This window comes from Fulmarus glacialis, unplaced genomic scaffold (assembly GCF_000690835.1).
Source record: "Fulmarus glacialis isolate BGI_N327 unplaced genomic scaffold, ASM69083v1 scaffold2603, whole genome shotgun sequence".
Taxonomy (NCBI): Eukaryota; Metazoa; Chordata; class Aves; order Procellariiformes; family Procellariidae; genus Fulmarus; species Fulmarus glacialis.
Window position 1 is genome coordinate 135,689 of NW_009203438.1, and position 19,760 is coordinate 155,448.

The 19,760-nt window shown below is 39.4% G+C and overlaps 1 protein-coding gene across 1 annotated transcript in view; it reads right to left on the reverse strand.

Annotated features, from left to right (window-relative positions):
- AGBL1 (ATP/GTP binding protein-like 1) overlaps positions 1-19,760 on the reverse strand; it is a 231,620-nt gene that overhangs the window by 109,187 nt on the left and 102,673 nt on the right. The window contains exon 16 of the mRNA XM_009574625.1: positions 16,187-16,363. Coding sequence (XP_009572920.1) covers positions 16,187-16,363 — 177 coding nt within the window. The remainder of the gene's footprint in view (positions 1-16,186; positions 16,364-19,760) is intronic.

Consider the following 19,760-nt stretch of genomic DNA (forward strand, 5'->3'; position numbering starts at 1 on the left):
ACTGTAAAATGAACAAAATTTCTGGGCTTTTTTAGCCCTGGTTGCACACAGCTGTTCTTCTCTCAAACACATTTGCAATATCTTCCTCAAACTCATTAAAAATCATCTTTCTCATTGTTGCTTTGTATGAATCTCTGATTCAATTTTCTTGTGGAGTTCAGTCATTATTTCCAGCGCCCCCAAAGGAAGCTTTCTGCTTTATTCCAAAAGCCAAGATGAGCTGGGACACAGTGAGAGATTCGGCTAGAAACATTTTGAGAAAACTTGTTTTTTTTATCTAAGCCAAAACTTCTTTATGGGAGTATAACAGAATAGAGGTGACTTTTCTCAGGAAGAACAGCTCAGCTCTTGGGTGACATTTTTGAACAAACCCCACAAAAAAGACACCCTTTCCAATTGAGCTCCTCTCTTCCCTATAAACAATTAAACATTAATTGGAGCAGTGGTTTAGGCTGGGGCTGTTCCATCTTAGGTGAGTACTGTTGATACTGAGTTATAGAATTAGTCTCTTTCTGGCTCAAGGAATATCTCGTTATTTACACAAAATGTAACAACTCTTACGTGAGAAGCTGGGACAAGTTCAACAAAGAACCATCTGTTGATCTAAGTCCTTGCTTTGAATCAGGCAGACTGGCGTTGGAGTTTTCTTCAGCCCAAAAGGGGGTAATGATCTATTCTGAGATCAGTTACTTTAAAAAGTTGTTTTCACTCTAGCGCAAAATGGGAAGATGGCTTGAAGTATCAGAAAGTTTCAAAGACAGCACCTGTTGTCCACAACTATATATTGACATTTTTCTCTCCTGAGGTGAAAGGTGCTGAGATGTTGACTATGGTGACGATGATGACAACAGAAAATGAGGTAAACCATCTTTGGAGGTGCGTGTAAGTCCTAGTATCAGCCTGGTAAGACTTTGGTCTCTTTAAAACTGATCCCTAAAGAAAAAAATGTTGCTAAGACTAAGTGGGCAGTCAGCAGAGTGGAAGATTTCCCATTTCTGGGGCAGAGGGAACAAACTGAATAAATATGTCTTACAGATGCCAATCCATGGCAAATACAAAGGGTCCTGAAAAGGAACAGCGTGTTCCCTCTGCACCTGGTCCGGTGACCTAATAAATCCCAGAGGAAGAAGTGATAAGGGGAATGATAATCAGTGTTTAGCGTCATCATTATTAAGAACACCCAGGCTATAACATACCATAATCTCTGGAAAGACTAACAACATTACGGGTGGAAAAAGAAACACCTCTAACAAATTAAAGGCACTACTTTAATAAATATATCTGTTTAACAATGTTATCAGTGCAATAATTCCTATAATAGTGTTCTAGAGCTTATTTTCTAGTTATGTTACCAAATGCTTTCTTACTATTCTTAGTACTGACTACCATGAATTTTTACTTTTTAGCTTCTTATATCCATTTCCTACGTTACATTGGCTGGTATCTATTTTCCCTGTTTTCTTTGTTCAGAGACAATAAATCTATGCTATTATCTCTCAGAAGATTATTTTCATCAGCCACATTTAGTAAAATGACCTCTACTGTTGTTTACTCACTACACTCAGAAATACTAGTAAGCAATTAGTGCCAACAAACAAGAAACTGAGACTGCAATAACAGAAATCTGCCTTACTATAATCAATCTATCATGCAGATTTTTCATCAATATTATGATTCACTGTCCTCTACACTCTAATTATTGCCTTCTCTCTACTACTAAACCAGGATTGGTTTTAACTATGTCCTCAATTCTTGATTAGAGAACTGTGCCTTTTTGGATATATAACAAAAGCCTTTTAAAAAATGACTCAATTTTTATTCATAATACTTATGTATACTTTTTCCCTCTTGTGGTCTGCTTTACTTATAATATTTCCTCAGCTCTGGAAAATCAGTCCTTATTAAGGAAAAAATATACATGAACACATTTTAATAGGAACACTGTCCTCTCCCGATACTAAATGTATTTGGGTCATGATCACTGGTGTCTAGGTAACCACAAACTCCCACATCAAAGATTAATTCATCCTTTCCTCTTACAAAGCAGTCCAAAATAAGAGTTACGCTGAATACATCATCTTTTGTGTTACAAAATAATCATCTGTAATGTTTGGAATCTAATAGTATTTACCGCTGCCACGTGAAATCTCAGGTATATCTCACCCAAACTGAAGTCCATAGCTACGCATTTACTTTTTGTGTACTGAATGCAAGTACTTATGAGGTAACTTATCCCATTTTCTAGTTTGATTCAGTGTGCCAAGCAGGCTCATTTCCTAGACTTTGTCAGCATACCTGCAAATATGTAGACCTGAATTATCAGTAAATGAAGGTGTAACAGACTGCCATTCCCTCCCGTCCCAGCCACACATGCTTACTACCTCTTCTGTCCTTCCCAAGCAGGGAGTAGACCAGATTCTGAAATACCCAAAATGTACTTTTCCTAGCAGGTTTCAGTACAGCCAATTACATTATACTTTACCAGCAAGATCTTGCTCATTACTCGGATGCTTAGCAGTAGTACGTAGACATTTGAGAAATATATTCCTTCTGCAGTTTTTCCCACACCGGTTGAATTTCTTTATGACAAGCTATCTGAGTTTGAACTGCATTTGTTTTCATAGAGCTTGCTTCCTGCCCCCTGCTTCAGCGCTATTTTGTTTTGCTTTGTGAAAGATTAGTTCTCTTCCGCCGAAGCGCAGAGGTCCCTCATCCATGTGATCCCCATTACCATTGGAACATGACTCACTTCTCAAAAAAAAGGTCTTCTGCTTCATATCCGTTATGCAACCAATGGTTATCTTTCCTTCCTTCTCTTATTTACAACTTTAAAAAGCTCTCTGACAGAATCACCAAGATTTTTGTCTTTCCTTTTCACCAAGAACCTTGAAGAATCCTATAATATACTGTTCCATGTGTTTCTCTGCCACGTGTTTCCAACATGCATCATCCCAACTTGCCTTTGTATCTTATTCTTTTGCACTAGGCAGACAACGCACTGGCACATTACACTTTTGTTTACTCCTCTGTCCACTTTTCGTAAGTGAGGCTCATTTATGACAACTACTTGGTTGAAAATATCTCAATGTTTTTTTGTTTTACACCAAAAAGCATTCATCAAAGATATCCTTCTAATTCTCTATATTGCAGTAGCTGTCTTAATGAGTATCTGAGAGAAGAATACCACACAAGATCAGCATTGAGCATCTCCAAATTCTCTTTCTTCTCTTGGCTATGAGTAACCAGTATCTTTTTTTGATTTCTACTATCTTCAGCTTCCTTGTGTCTGATCCTTCCCCGCTTATGGCATGTATGCAAATGATTTCTGAAGTGTCCCTGATATCTGCATTTCCACAGGTTGTATGCTGTGCTGAAACGTCTCTTTCTAGACCATGTATCTTCACTTGTAGATCTCCCACCATCTGGCAAGCCCATGCATCAAAAATGTCTTCCTTGGACAAAAATTGGAATATAGCACACCCAAGGCAGATCACAGCAGGTTTTTTTCTTCATCATCCATATGCAGCATGCAGTATAGAGTCTTACCTAAAGATAAACCATAAAACTCCAAATTCCATCTAAAACTCTCCTGCTAGGCATATCAACTTCTCTTTCGGAGTTCATCCGGCATAAGTATACCCTTACTTTGCAAGTACAAGTTTATCACATACAGAAGCACATGTTTCTGCTCAGTTATTCAGAATGAGAGTGTTTGCAATTCACTTTGGCTTAATTTACTTTAGAAATGAGTTAAGCCAAATTTAATTAAGGCCACCTTAATTCTGTTTCAGAGTGTTGACCTGTAGCTTAATGTGGTTTAGCACAGGACTTTCCACTTGCACCTTCAGCTAATTCAGAGGCACTTTCCTGCATGTTCTGATATAGACAAACTATTAAAGAATTCAGCCTGTTTAATTAATTATCAAAAAAGCTGAAAGGTGACTTGGTTGCATTGTGCAAGTACCTTTAAGAGAACAAACTGCAAGTTACTGAAGGTGTCTCTAAACTAGCAGAGCAAGATAACAAGAATGCAGCTGAAAACAGCAGGCAGATGAATTCAAATTAGAATAAAACAATAATGTTTAACAGTTACTGACCCCTGGAACAAAATACCAGGGGACCAGATGGATTTCCAATCATGCGATGTTCTCAAATCCAGTCTGAATGTTTTTCTACAAAGCCTATTTACACAAATACAACTTACCGGGCTTTGTGCAAAGCTGCCTGGTGAAGCCCAAAGGCTTATGATATATAAGAGGTCAAACCAGAAGAGCTAAGGACCCCTTCCAACCATTAAAACTCCATGAATTTGTTATTAAAATTCTGTTTTCAGTGCCTAATACCTTCCCCAGAAACTGCAGCCTTCCCTGCTACAGGCCAGGCTGCGTCTGACATGGCAGACAAGAGCAGGAGAACTGAGCCTCCTTCACTCTTACTATGACACTGAAACATTTGTCAAGTCTTCAGTCCAGACTTGAGACTTCTGCTTGCGAGCACTGCTTCATGTGCCACCACATGCATATATCTCATACACATGCAGCGCAGCATGCTGGCCTCTCTGCTACTGTTGATTTGGGATCCCCTACCACCTGGTTCCAGTGACTGAAGTCACAGAAAGGGAGGGAGGCTGTGGAGCTGTGCTACGTAGAAGGGACACTACTATTGTCCTCAAGGAGCTGTGGTAGAAGCAGACTCTCCAGGTTGTGGGCTCATGCAATACCCACCTTCTCCAGCTCGAAGACCTGACACTAACTCAAGGAAAAACCCACCGCATGGCACACTTGGCAGACATCCATGTATTATTTATGATGTTTAGAGTACCAGGCAAGGGCACATATATTGTGATTTAAGTAAAAAGAAATATCAGTACTCTGTCAATAAGGAAGGAATTTAGTACATTCAAGGCAGAGGAGTAACAGTCAGTCCTGGTATATTGGGTAATTTGAAATGAGTTTTTTTGGTAGAAAGAAAAAAGAGGAGGAAAGATAACATAGTACAAGAGTTTAGCACACATGAAAAAATAAGTCTGGATTGGAAACAAAACAAAGAAAGCGACCAAAGAGACAAGACCTGGGTGGAACCAGGATGTATCTACAGATTTTGAGACTGGAGAGAAAGAACAGACCATATAATTTCATTTTAGAGGAGACCAGACCAGGGGACCTGGGAGCAGATAATAGAGGCATAAGGAAGGCAGTGAACATGGATAGTGAGCTGGCAGACAAAACACACTGGGAACTATTGCAGCTTATACAGAAACCAGCAAAGGGACAGAAGGGAGAAAGAATGGAGCTCAGATTTCAATATGTAGCTTACATTTAGTGTTGGACAGCATATACATATTATAGGCATCAACTAGCGGAATTCACTCCTGCGGGAAGCCCTGTCTGAGAAAAGACTATGAAAGGGAATGAAAAAGTGCCATAATTATTCACAGAGAACGTAACTCATTATTTCAAGGTTGTGATAATGATAATCAGGCCTCATGCTGCAGTGTATGAAGTGGAGGAGAGGCAGGTCAGGCTGGTAGGATTATTTCCTTTCCATGTCTTAGTGTAATTGAATCAGGTGCATTACAGGCTGGTTTTGTTCTCTTCTGAGCTGTGAGGAACCAGCCTCTGTATGAGGCAGGATGCCTGATTATATGGACCAACGGTCTGATCCAGCATGGCAAATGTTATGATCCTAAGAGAAGCAAAATCAATCTTTGCAGAAAATCCTGTGTGTGAAAGACTTTGAAATACAGATGCTTCTAAAAATCCATGCAGAGTGGAAGACAAACATGGCACCTTTAGCCTGTGCTTTTGCCACCTCCCCATTCTTATTTTCCATGCCTGAGGAGTTCATGATTAGACTAGGAGCTTCATCAAAGGGCAATTTTCAGCTGCCAAATAGATTTGTACAATAAATCCACACGGGGCCAGATTAACAAGCAAGAGAGACATCAGAAATCAAAAAGCTAGCTGATGTAATTCCACAGAAAATTTGAAAGGATGATGTGCAATGATATTTGGACTTTTAAAGGGACACCATTGAAATACTGCAGTTAGTTTTCATTAAGAATGTTGCTTTTCTATCCCTTATCATTCCCAGGAGTTTTTTTCTTCAGCAGACTGAAATCCCATGGGCATTCAAGGTCATGCCATTCAGGATTGCTTAGTGGATTTCAAATAAAACAGCAACATTTCATCCAGAAAAATCACATACATGTGTTTGACTGCAGTTGTCCGATTTGTCACACCACTACAATATTTGTAACAGAAAATTAAAAATAATCTTTAAGCATCTCATTTGCTTCACCTTCTGTAGTTTTCCTTTTGCTCTAATTATTTGTACTGTGAACATAGCTAAGGCTCTAACAAATGCACATCTGAAGTCAAACCAGTTCCTTAGCTATACCCATAAACCAAATAAATACAACCCAGAGATTAGCCTGACCACAAATTGCTGGTCTTTTTCAGCCTCCGGCACTACAAAAGACTGTTTGACTTCTGAGCATGGCAGCATTGATTTTAATACTAGGAGAGTTTGTTCCTCCTTACAGCACATGGAAGGACCCACTCCCTCAGTCACAAGGTGACAGCATTTGTTGTTTTTATGTCTCCACATGAGTACACTGGTTTTGTTCATTTTCAAATGGGGCCACAATAACAGTGGCTTGTCAGCAGGGCGAAAATACGGAGGTCAGCCATTGATTCATACCTTGTTCCCTCACAAAATGCAATCTCTTCTCCGTGCAACCTCAAATGCAATTGCAAATAGATTTTTTGCTTCAAGCATCGAGGTTGCCCAGATCTGTAACGTCAAAACCTGAGATTCTTCCATCTAATCCTGTTCTCTCTAATTCTGCAAGATGGGTACGACAGGATACTTGCACTTCTGATTCTACGTAGTCTTGTTGCTCATTTCCTTTGTAGAGAAACTGTTCAATAACCCCTCTAAGTCTGTACCTATCACCTCCTTTCTTGAGTATAACATTGGAATATGGAAAAACTGAGTTGCAACTAAGTATCTAAGGAAGTGCAAAAGCAGCTGAGGGAGAAAGATCCCATAAACAAAGCAGAAACATCAGTTGTTTCCAATACTCATCTAGATTTCTTTTTTCCCCAGTGTATCAGCATTCAAGACAGGAAGGAATCAAGATAATGCCCGCTTTCCACTCTTCAGCCCCAAGGAATTGCTATGTCCCTTGGTTTAATAAAAAGTGAACTAACAACTAGGAAATGCTAACATCATTAGCAAGTGAAAGGAATTGAGGAGATTGCAGGGATTTGTTGGAAAAAGCACTCCAAGGCTGAGTCCCAAACAGAAGGGGTAAACAGCAGAGCTAAGACAATATGACGGTGGAAAAGGGTGGGCCGAGAAGGAGGTATACAATTGCTCCGCTTTGCTATTCTGCATGCTAGCCATGTCCACCGAACCTCAACAGAACCGGATACCTCCCAGCTTTGCGGAGTCACATCTATTATGACCTCACCCTGTCGTCATTTTTTATTGTGCCGTAATTTAACCACATAACATGGGACCTATTCTCCACTTACACAGCCAGTCAGCGCCCAATAATCTATCAACAGCAAAGACAAAGGAGTTGATTTAAGATACTACTTCTGCCAAAGGACTGCAGGTTGGACCAGGCTCTCTGCTTAGAGGCTGGAGAAGCAGACATCCCCTTAGCGTCAACTTCGAAATTGGTTCCAAAAGGCAGAGAAACCAGCAATTTTTTCACTTCTTTGTGGTTCAGGACCATATTTTTCTCCTTTTGTAACATGTTTTTACCAACAAAATCTGGGCTAGGATATAGCACCTATATTTTCTGCCAAGCCATGATTTGCATCCTATTTCTTAGCCTGAATGGCTAAGTAAGAAAGACAGAGAAATGTAATTTGCATGACACTCAGGTCCTAAAATGGGACCTAAGATCCCATGTTCTTCTATCTACAGCCTTTTGTCTATTCCATTTTATGCTAATGTTATCTTCAGCACTCCTCTTTCTGCAGATATATTATGGGGTGTCTTTACATGGAAGAAGGAGGAAACTAGGGAAACATCCATGCACATGAAATGACATGAGGACAACGTTCTTGCGCCCTAAGTTATCTTAGCTTCTAGGACTGCTCTGTGGCAGCCTGCAACATCACCCTGGGATACCTGTGGAGAGTTCTTATCCAGGACTAGTTAATTTGACTCAATATAGCCTAACAGGACCAGAAAACACAGGTTATGTGACTACAAACCAAAAGATATGTAATTTCAGCCTAATCACTGTGTTGCTTTGGCAATTAAATATCATAAACCACATATTTTGGCACCATTAATAGGGCTGCCCATTTCCATACTGGAAAGATACATCACTCCTGTGCGAAAATGCTGTGTCAAAAGCTAAGTCTGGGACTGAAATATCTGGAAATGCCAGAGATCAGTACTAATCTACACTATACTAACCCTGGTACACAAGTACTAACCTTGGTTCAGAACAGAATCACACAGCAAGCTTAAAAGACTAGTGCTGTGGGAGTAGGCTGTGATCTGACTTCCCTGTGGCTCATTCCCACTAGAGATGCCTCAAACTCAGTTTGAGGTGTGTTAAAATCACCACTGTGACAGCCCTTCCGTACAGACTTTCCCGTTTTGTTTAACCAAATGTCTGCAGTTAGAATAACTTATCGACCAGTACATGACTAAGGATGAAATCTGGTGCCTCTTCTGGTTTTTATCACAGTAATGGAGCTAGCAGAGGCACACTTGTTTCCTTCCAGACGGGGTCTAAGAGGGAGGGAACACATTCACAAGCTATTCCCAGTGCATTAGTAACGCTTCCTTCCTTCCAAGACTGTCAGGGTCTCTGGAATATCTCTCCTAAGCTAATTAGCCAAATCTACCTTGATATAACACCACTGAACTTAGCAAGTACAGCTGGCTTAACATCTCAGGAGAAATAATCAAAATAAAGCATAACAATTAAAATTAGTATCTTCATGCATGATCCAGCTAGCATCAGTGATCATCTTTTGTCATATATATAAAAAAAAAAAATTCCAATATATCATTCCTTGGGTACACACCAACAATGAGAAAGACTAAAATACTGTCGATCAGTACCCCCTGACAATTCTTGTGTTGGGTTTTAGTGCTTCCTGAGTGCTTTGGGGACAGGGAGGCTAAAGAAAGTTATGAGTCCATTCTTCTCCATTAAGTGACATTCTCCCCTGTTACTAGTAACCATGTGAGTTCAAACACAATGGAACATCCCTCAGTCCTCTAACACTTGAATCTTTCAACCCGGGAAGAGGAAAGCAGATGGCCTGAGTGACAGCCGAAACCCACTGCAGCAAGTGCCAAGGAGGACTTTTTCCAAAATCCGCATTCATGGGACACCTCAACAGATGGAGTAGTGCACAGTATTTGGCAGGCAAGTACCCCTATACTAACTTCTTGAAAGAGGTAAGGAATTATTCAGTCACCCTAAGAAAATGTTTGTTTGTGCAGCAGCAAACTCAAGTCTATTGGATTAAGAGACCATTGCTTTTCCAGAGTCATACACAAAACACCTACATTTGGCAAACATTGGAAGAGGGGCTGAGTGTTCTCAGCAAAAGGCTTCAAACAGTCACACTAATGCCAGAAAACGGGTCTTGTTCTCTACAGGGTTAAAAAAAAAAAAACCCAAACCTGTTCCCCTGCCCCCAAAAAACCCAAACAAATAAGAAAAAAAGCCTTCTCCAGAAATGATGACAAGAAAAATGACCCTACTCAATCATTGATCTCTTCCAAAACACCATGGCTAAACTGACTGTGGAGTGGATCAGGAAATGGGAAGACAGAGCATGGAGGCCTGAATTATCTTCCTGCAAAGTTTACAGACTTTTAAATGAACATAAATGACCCTCTCATCTGACTATACTGAGCACCTTCAACAAAAAATCAGTAAATAGCAATAACACCCATGACTCTTACAAACAGAGATGATAGTTACATCTCATATGGTTTTGGTGACGCTTGCCTTAATACAACTGTCTTATTACCCATCAAGAAAGATGAGACCAGCCAGGATAGTCCTACTGACAAAATCCAGTTTTCTTGGAGATATAAGGGCCAAAGAATCCCTACAAAGTTCTCCCACTTCTGTGATTTGCTTTTCCAAACAATCTGAGAGCGCCAAAGTCAGCACACCTTCAAACTCCTATTGTTTAATGTGGCACAAACCAAACAGATCTGAGCACAGTTAAGCATGTGTTTTCTTACTTGGCATTCTGTCAAATAATTAAAACAAACAAACAAACCAATAAAAAACACCTAGTGAGGGAAAATCCTGCAGCAGTTCATATAAGAATCTACAAGTCTCCAAGGAAGACAAAGACCCACTATCTCCTGATTTGTTTGCTCAGAAACCCTTTCTCTCTTCTTTCCCCACTTCCTAAATGCCATTAACCCTTACGATAGTTTTATGAAGTGAGGCCCACAAGCCTAAAAGGTACAATTAAAATATCTTACAAATTGAATCATCGATCAATTAGTGCAAGGGTTTGGTGGAAATAAAAGAAGCAGGAAAATAAAGCAAATAGGATGCAAACTTTTGCCTTGGGTAACAACTTAAGGAAACAGAACAAACAAAACCCTTAATCTGAACCTTCAGTCCTTAGATTACTATTAGATAACATTTTTTTTTCCTATACTTTCCTTGCTGTTACAGCTGCTTCAAATTTGAGCCACTTTGGACCAGAACTGGAAGGAGAACTATCAGAAAGAAAATCATTCTTTCTTATTCTCAGCATCTGCTTTTGAATGAGATCCCCAGAGCACAGAGGGTCAGCTAAACACACACATTTTAGAGATGATTTTTTTGAAAAGAAACTTTTGAATGCTTTTGAGATGTACCCATACTTAGGAAAAGTGTAAGCTCTGGTGGACAAAAGAAATCAGAAATGAGGAAAAGTCTGTCAGACTTGCAAAGATGATGTAAACATTTTCCAGAAACGTACACCAGAAAGCATAGAATATGTCCTATTTCGTTAATTTTCCTTTCTGCAAGTACTTATCAAATATGCTTTATGGCAAGAACATTGCTGAAACAATTTTTGTCAGTGGCTGAATACTGGCAAGAGGCCAAATTAAAATTATTTTTAAGTTTGTGTACCAGACTTCCAATTACAAGAACAATATACATCTTACTGGAGAACAGAAGCGGTATCATGTGACCTGCAAACTCCATCAACACAACTCAATTTCTGACTATTAACTGTACTAAACTCTTTTTGAATAAATCATACACAAAAATTTCTCACAGAAATTTGGTAAGTAATCTTCAGTAGTAAGAAGGATGAAGAAAATATTTCATTGCCTACAGATAACGATAAATAAATAGTTCTGTAATTCAATGGACAAATCATACATTGGTAACAATTTGGCTAATTTGGGCAGAAACAGGTCAAACCAGAGAAGTCCACCTCTGAAAGAGCAGAAAGAGGAAAGGCTTTCATCTTGGCTTATTGCTTTAGTTCAGCCACACTTCCATGGTAAATCACTGGTTCATCACTCATTTTAAATTATTCGACCCATGCTAGCCAGGTTAAAGGGGATGGATAATACCAGATCTTCAATTAGACTAACTCTCATGACTTTATTCAACAAAGACATTTTGAGAGACTATCAAGAAAGTCTTATGAACTGTATGGCCACACAGCTTGGTGCTGATCTCTCTGCTTCTAGTGTCTCTGCAAAGGATGGCTCTTTCTCCTAATCAATCTGATGAGAAAATTCGGAGTGTTTAATTCCTCTGACTTAGACGCATTAGACTGGACAGAAAAAAAAAAAAAAATTCCTCAGCTATCCCAAAAGCTTTCTTCAAAGAGAGATCCATATCACTAGTAAAATCTCCTTCAAAGGGCACTGACAAGATATCTGTAATAATTTAAAAACTTATTTGTTACTCCTTGTTGTTTATAATCCCTCCGAAGCAAGAAGTTAATATCTATTTCTGTTAATACTACATCTCCTCCACCAGGAACAACATGCCAAGCAAAATGCTTTTCCAAGATAGCATGTACTCACAGAGCACGAAGCTGAATTTTTGAGATTCGCTATATTATCAAGACATATAGTTTGGAACTCAGCTGTATACCATGGCACAAAAGATATTAACTTGAAGGATGATAGGTGCAGTAATGAATGGAACAGCACAGTGCAATAAGCTACAGAAGGGTCTTAATTAGTAAGCCAGGTAACAAGGAATCAAGAGAATCATGAAACAGTGTAATATGATGGAACATGGTAACAGCAAAGACATATGGAAGTTTAAAAATTAATCACACAAGAAACTCAGGAAAATGTCAATACATGTCACTGGAGATTTGATTCTTTTGGGGCCATGATTGTACTTGTACGTAGTAGAACTTCCTACAGTACAGCCTTGCATTCAGTCTTTTAAAAACCAAAGATGAGAAGGGCCTCTACATCCCACAAAAGGGAGGCAGCAATAAAAAATCACATGGTGAGCTGGAGGGGTAAAAGCTCCAATGAGGAAAAAATGCAGACTGCCTTCACGTGAGAAAAAAAATGATAAGCAGTTTCTTTTTTTTTTTTTTTTTTTTTTAATTGTTTTCTGTTTTGACCATAGAGCTGTAAACTGGCAGAAGCAGGAGGGAGAATTCCCTGTGGAAATTGGCTGCTTTGTTTTTAGCAACTTTCAAATGGAGACACTTCTCCTCTAAGACTGAATTGGGCAATTCAGACAAAATGAAAAAGAGTTCAGATATTTTTTCCCCTTCTTTTCTTTTTCCTTAGTTGAACAAAACCTTAGATAAGATCAATAGTTTCTTTAGTTTTATGTTTCGCTTCCTTAAGGGTAGTTGGCTTATTGTGTTTCCATTGATCACGCAGACAGGAGATTCGACAGAGACACACCATCTCTTTTCTCCTCTCATTTCCCCCTTCTCTCCATTTGAAATCAAATTACTTTTAAACGAGGCTGGGGTCATATTCTTTCTCATTTACATATCAATAGTACCAAATTCCTGCCCTATCTTTCACTCACTAAACTCTTTTAAAAATGAAGGCTAAAAATTTCAAGCCAAGAGAGGCCACACAGGTTCCTTGGAAAAGCTCTAGCAGCATCTTTTCTGGACTCTATCAGAAAAACTACATTCTGGTTCACCTCAGCCCTTCCTCCACATTGCTCTGTGGTGAGAGGGGGCACGCTTACCAGCCTCGTGCAATTAATATTTTAACCTCTTGCAGCCCCTATAAGGCTTTCTTGCTTTTCCTAAATCCTTTGCACAATCCCTATCAGATATCTCTGTGCAACTCCAAGCACTGTATCTGTGCTTACAGCCAGCAAAGCAGCTACTTGAATGAGTTACTTTCATCACTTACAAGCAGGAAGAAAGCTAAAGACCAGGATCCAGGTCTGCTGAGCTCTATTACAAGTTTGACCGCCTGATTCACTGAAGGATGCTCGTCTTGGGAGCCTCTGCTGCATATAATGAGATGTTTTAAATCCTAGCTGCTGTTTGTACTGTACTTCAAGGTATAAAAATATCAAAAACATAAGGGCATGCTTGTCCAGGGGAGATTCTGGATATATCCCTACAGGGAGATGATCACTATGCAATTAGGAAACTGATTCTATTCACAGTTAAACACAAATCTACTAATCCAAATACCAGAAAGCTCTAAATATAGGATGCTGACATCTCCTGCCTGAGCATTAGTCTCAGTGTATTCATTACACACACATCAACTTGAGTGTCCAAGAGCGAAGAACTCAGGCTGAAGTCTCTAGAAGAACATGACCTCTTATGTGATTAATCTCCAGTTTACAGGAATAATTTCAGGGCTTCCAGATACTAATGAAGTAGTTTTGGCTTGATAGATGGAAGCTGAGTATTAAATGGTATTATGCAACAAAATCTTCACGGCAGCCCGTCAAGTCCGTACCCTAAATAATCCACTTGTAAGAACAAGCAAACAAGCAAGCAAGAACCAACTCTAAAGACCGCAAAAAGGAAGAGGAAATAACCTATTAATATCAATTATTTGAAAGAGATAGTTTATGTATTTATATGCAGCTCAGCATAAATGTCAACATAAGAAATTATATTCCATTTTGATACTAACAAGTTGGGTACTTAGTGTACTTGGAAAAAATGAGTGGAAATATTGTAAAGCTGCCTGAACCAGAAAAACTGCAAAAAGTGTTTGTATTATCCTTATGATGAAGAAATGGTGAAGAAATGCCCCCTCATGGGAATATTTGTGTATCTTCCATCTTTGAGATGAATGATAATCCTAAACAAAGAAAAAAAAAAAAAAAAAAAAAAACCCCAAAAAAACCCAAAGGCAAAAAAAAAAGAATACGTGACCTCATGAAAATAACCCAATGATCCAGCTGGGACTCAGCTTTTCAGGGTGCTTGGAATGGAAATTTCAGAACTGCTTTATAGCTTACAGACTTCCTTATGGGCCATTAGAACATTAGATTCTGTCACCAGTGACAAGCCCTCATATGTCAACTTGCTCTTGTCCTCAGTGACTGCCTGTGGTCCTGATCAGTGATGAAAAAGAGGACAAGAAAGAAGATAGAAAATAATTTCACACATTTTAAAGGCTTTCTTTAAAAAAAGAATCCGGAACCATCCGCATTAGGTCTTTCTGCTTGTTTTCGGTGCCCCTGCTATACAATATATGGGCCCTGTGGATGGCACAGTGCCTAAATGCAACATCCGAATGTGGCATTTAACGTTCTCTTCCTACTCTTTCAAGCATCTAATGGCACAAATTAAGCAAATTTGGGTTAAAGACCTCAAAGATGCTGAAGGAGAAGGAGGACAAATCGTCATTGATACAATCTGATGTGTCACTTTTTTAGGTCTTACTGTGGTTATCCAGGAAATGAACGAAATCCTCCTCTACGGAGATAACTAGGAGTTTTGTCATTGACTTCAGTCGAGGTAGATTTTCCCCCACTGCCTAAAAAGATTCAAAACTGCTGTCTTGACCTGTGGTGCCTATTAAAAAACCATTAACACTTCTCAGGAGTAGCGAGTGTTAGATGTAATGCCCAGGGCAATTACATTCTCTTTCTTTAAACTGTCTGCCGTTTTTTTTCTTCTGCCTTTCCTGTCTTGGAATTGATGTGTGTATAGTAGGGCATGGTTAAAACAGCAGCCGAGTACTTCCTGGCTACATTCTGCAGAGAGGTAAAAGGATTAGTATAGAGCTTCCAAAGATAATCATTTGAATGTCTTATTAATTAATTGTTATTTGTAATAATGGCTCTTTCCTTAAGGGTCTTTTAGGATCCTTAACTGCTCATTAATGCTGTATAGATAAGGATTGCTCCCTAGTGGGAGAAATGAGGTGGAACACGGAAGCCTTTCAAAGAAAGCAACGGGCTTGGGAAAGGAACAAGAGAAAGAACTCACCCCATTTGAGTGAATGGAGAATTATGATCACTCAAATGCAATTACCAGAGTTCATCCTGTGTACTTAAAAGGTGCCAGGAGATCTCATAGACTGTTGTCTCCGATGCATTCCGTACGAGTACAGCCCTTCCTACCAAGACTGAAACCTTATTTGATGTGGAATTCAGGTCTGTCTAGATCACAGTCACAGGCATACCTTGAGCTCATGGACAGCTGTCAAAGCTAGCCTTAGATCAGCTACTTTTGGCTGTCAGTAACAGGCAACTCCAAATGCAGGATTCTCAGTGCAGGCTCTTAAATTTAGCCAGGTGAATGCTCAGGTAGCTAGCCTGAGCCAAAGAGCTTGGTGCCACTAGTAATCAAGTTAATTACCTTAGAACTAGCCTCAAAGATGTCCATATGACCTGCCAACACATTTTTTACAACACTGTGAATGCCCTTTTAAGGATAAGTGCACTGTATCATCTCAAAAACACTCCTTCCTTCAGCTCAATGCTTTTGGCTCCAGATGGGAGTTTCTTTTTATTTCACTGCTGAATGAAACCTCAGAGCAAGGACTCTACTTTCCTGGCATGGAAGGTAAAAGAGTGAGGAATCATGGAAAGATTTCACTGAGGAGAAACTCAGAAGCATCACTAAATGGGTCTGGAGAGAGCAGACAATGCTAAGCATCAAGACAATGGTTGTCTCCTCCACTTTACCCTTCCAAGCTCATGAGACGTGCATTAGGAGAAGGGTGGCACAGGTTCTTTGAAAGATTTACTCACTTTGTAGAGTCCGTGGCTGCAGCCGCAGTATGTGCTTTCCATAGTGTAGCTCCTCAATACACCCATTTCCTTCCATACCACCACCCGGGCCGTCGACTCCCGGGACTTCTCCACCAGGAAGCTGCAGCTGTTCATGACAAATGCAGGGGCCACTTCATCCAGGATTTTAGGAAGGGTCTATGAGAAAATATCAGCAGTGATGAGAAAATGAATTGAACAAATGTGCACGTGTTTATATCATACACATATATACAGAGACACCTGTGTTTTTTAATGTGTATATCATCAAATCTATCTCTAGACACTGTTACTGAGAGCTCCAACCAGTGCATTATGTCCATCCCATGTGAAATCCTCAGATTCTAACATTTGTTTCATCCCAAAGATTAAAATGCAAAATATCCAGTACAGTTGGTATACCTCATTCAAAAATCTATCACACCCAATAGTTTGGGACTGCTGAAGCCACTTACAAAATTTTGTTTTCAAGCAGCTTTGACATTAACCTACACCTTCCTGTTGTGCTGCTGCCATAGTTCAGTGCCTGATATTCCCATACTCCCTTCTCCAGCTATACTATATCTCCTCCTATCATGCATCCACAATTTGACAAGGGATTCAGCTATGGAAGGAGTTTTGTCTGAACGTAGCATAGAGCAGAGAAAGGGAATGTGTATTCTCATGAAAGGTCGCACATAATTATACGAAAATATAGCTCAACATTTAGCTAACTTGCATTGTGAAACAAACCAAAATATTCTTATCTGAGTCCAAATGATATATTTTATACACTTCATTTAGAGCATCACAATAAAAAGTAATCATGAAAACCCACTAAAGATTACATTTTATCCCAAGTGATTTTTTTATTCTAGAAATCATATTTCCCAACCACAAAGTCTATGAACACTTCTAATACACTGCAGTATCAAATATTTCCATCAGTGCAGAGGCAACACTTACTTAGTCATTACACAGTGCTAAATGTGTTACTTTTACACTCTATAAAAACATATACTAGATACTTTAACACTAGGTTGCTCTGTGTAGAAACTGGACCTTTAGGTACACACACACATACACGTGCGTACATGTGTGTGTCTAAATTTTAGTGCTGGTATACTAACCACAACATATGCCAAAAGACCATTTGATCCATCTAGAGAAGAGCAAACAAAATGAGGACATTCATTATTTTTTTTGACAACAGCTTTCTTAAATATCTGAACAGAATACAGAAGGAGTCCCCACTTATTGCTAATGGCATTTACCCTTGAATTTCATTCAGTTTGGGCAGTGAAAGCCAACCAGCTAATTTCACTTTCCAATAACAATCGATTTCACTGACTGATTCTGAGCAATTGTAGTTCTGTTCTGTTGAGCTTTACTTCATAACACTGTACAGGAATATTTGGTTTCATTGAAAGTGAAAGAATAATGTCTTTTCCTAAAACATGTTTAATGTAAATGATAAATCTTTGGTCTAAACTATTTTGCAGTATCTCCTGCAAACAGCTTAACCATACACATCTCCGTAACAAAAAAGTAATTTTCATTTTTCAGTATATTCTGGCTACAGCTGTCAATGGACTTTACCAGTTCTATAAGGTATATATCTGAAGACCTACAAGGTCCATTTTCCAGATGAAAAAACTGAGGTGGAGAAAACTGGAACAAAGCAAGAGATTCCATTTTAAATCTGAGACCACTGCAAGCCTAACTCTTAAGTCAAGACCTCCAGTGTGCTACTAAGAGCCAGAGCACTCCCTTTCCTGTGGACATACTGAGCAGAAGAATCTTTAAAATTGACTGCTTGCTGTAGACTAAGCATCCGACATTTCTGATTGCCTTCAAAGTGCTATTTGCTGCATGGGGATCACAAAATAGTATGCTTTCATGCAGTGCCTCCAGGTTTTCCTGGATTTGGGCTGAACAGGAATTAAAAAAATGCAGCAGAGCCATATCACCCAGATGTTTATAAGCCTCAGCACAATCATGAGGATCCAGTTAAACTGTGTGTGAAGGTTCAGACAGTTTTCATTCTGCCCTTATTTGAACCAACACACAGATTTTTTGTAAACATATACTACCAAATACAATAATCGGATCCCTAATCCACTTTAGCTTTTTAAAACAATTGAAATTACATGCATAATCAATCTTTTACATTTAATTAAATAAAAACGCTGGCAGGTAACAGTAACGTCTTTGTACACAGGACTCATTTAGGAGCATTAGCAAATCTGAATTTAATATTCTTTTCATTTTACCAGCGTTCACTGGATTTCACACTAATGGTTCTTTCTCCTCTACTTATTCTTCTCATTAATTATCTTTCAATAGTGTATTTTGAAAGGGTGAAAACACACCCTTTTAAAGGATGCTTTTATGATAATGCAGCAGTGTGACTGTGTTCCCTTTCTTACACACAGCTGGATTTAGCATGTACAACAGCAAAGGAAGCCAGTCCCCTCACACAAGACCCTGTCCATAAACCTCCAATCCCATTAGAAGAGAACAGAATTGTATTTCATTACCGATGTCCCTGCAGAGACTGCTGTCAAAGGGGCCTGGAATGGCTATCAAAAGGACAAATCTTCAAGCTGGGCTTTGCCGTGCCAATGCTGTGCAAGTCACCCAAAGCCACCCAATATTAGAAAGTAATGAAGACTCTTACTCCTGTATATTGCCAAGGGCTACAGCTGAGTCTATGACCTATGAGGCAAAGGCTGTTCCAAAACCAACATTTTCTTGAGGTATTTGGTTCCTGCTCCTGGGGAGAAAAATCAATCATGGAGGCCAGATTAATCCCCAACTACCTACAGGAGGCAGGAGAGAAACCTATGCAAACAGAGCAAGGGAGCAAGTCTGAGACAGCGGTGATTATCTGCTGCAGTTTGCAATTACAGATGTGTTTTCCTATATACCCAGTTTCCCCAGTCTAAGAAGGAAGAGGGTGACCCATAGGCAGGAACTCCAGCATGCGCCCATCTTCTGTTTTGTGCAAAAGACAGGATTTGAACCACAAAATCTTTCTTATAGGATGGCTGTAGAGTGTTCTCGGACAGCCTTGGAGCCTTGTTCCTGCTTGCTTCATTGCACATTCAAGACAGGCTCCAGATGCTGAAAGCAGCATTTGAATTCTGTTTATGTAACAGCGAACCATCCTCAGCCTTTTCAAGCCCTCTGAATTCAAACACAGCAAAATATATCCTGACTGCAAGTACCCTCCCTGTTTTCTCTGTGAAATAGGGTGTTTGCCACAGGGACCCCTCACGATGAACGCTGGAGCATTTTCTTCCAGTAAAGTTTAGTATGCTGTGTACAATGCCACAAAATGAACACAGAAGATGTGGCATCCTTATGGAAGGATAATTAATATTTGTGCTGAAGTGGTGAAAATTAGAGACATAAACTGAAAAATACTTTTCAACCTCTTTCAGGTTGGAGTGAACCAAGCTATACCTCTATAATCAGTTTAAGACCACAATTAATGTTTTGTGAAATTAACATTTTTTAAGACTATAATTAGAGCTTATAAGATTCCCCCCCCCCCCCACCCACCCACTGTTGT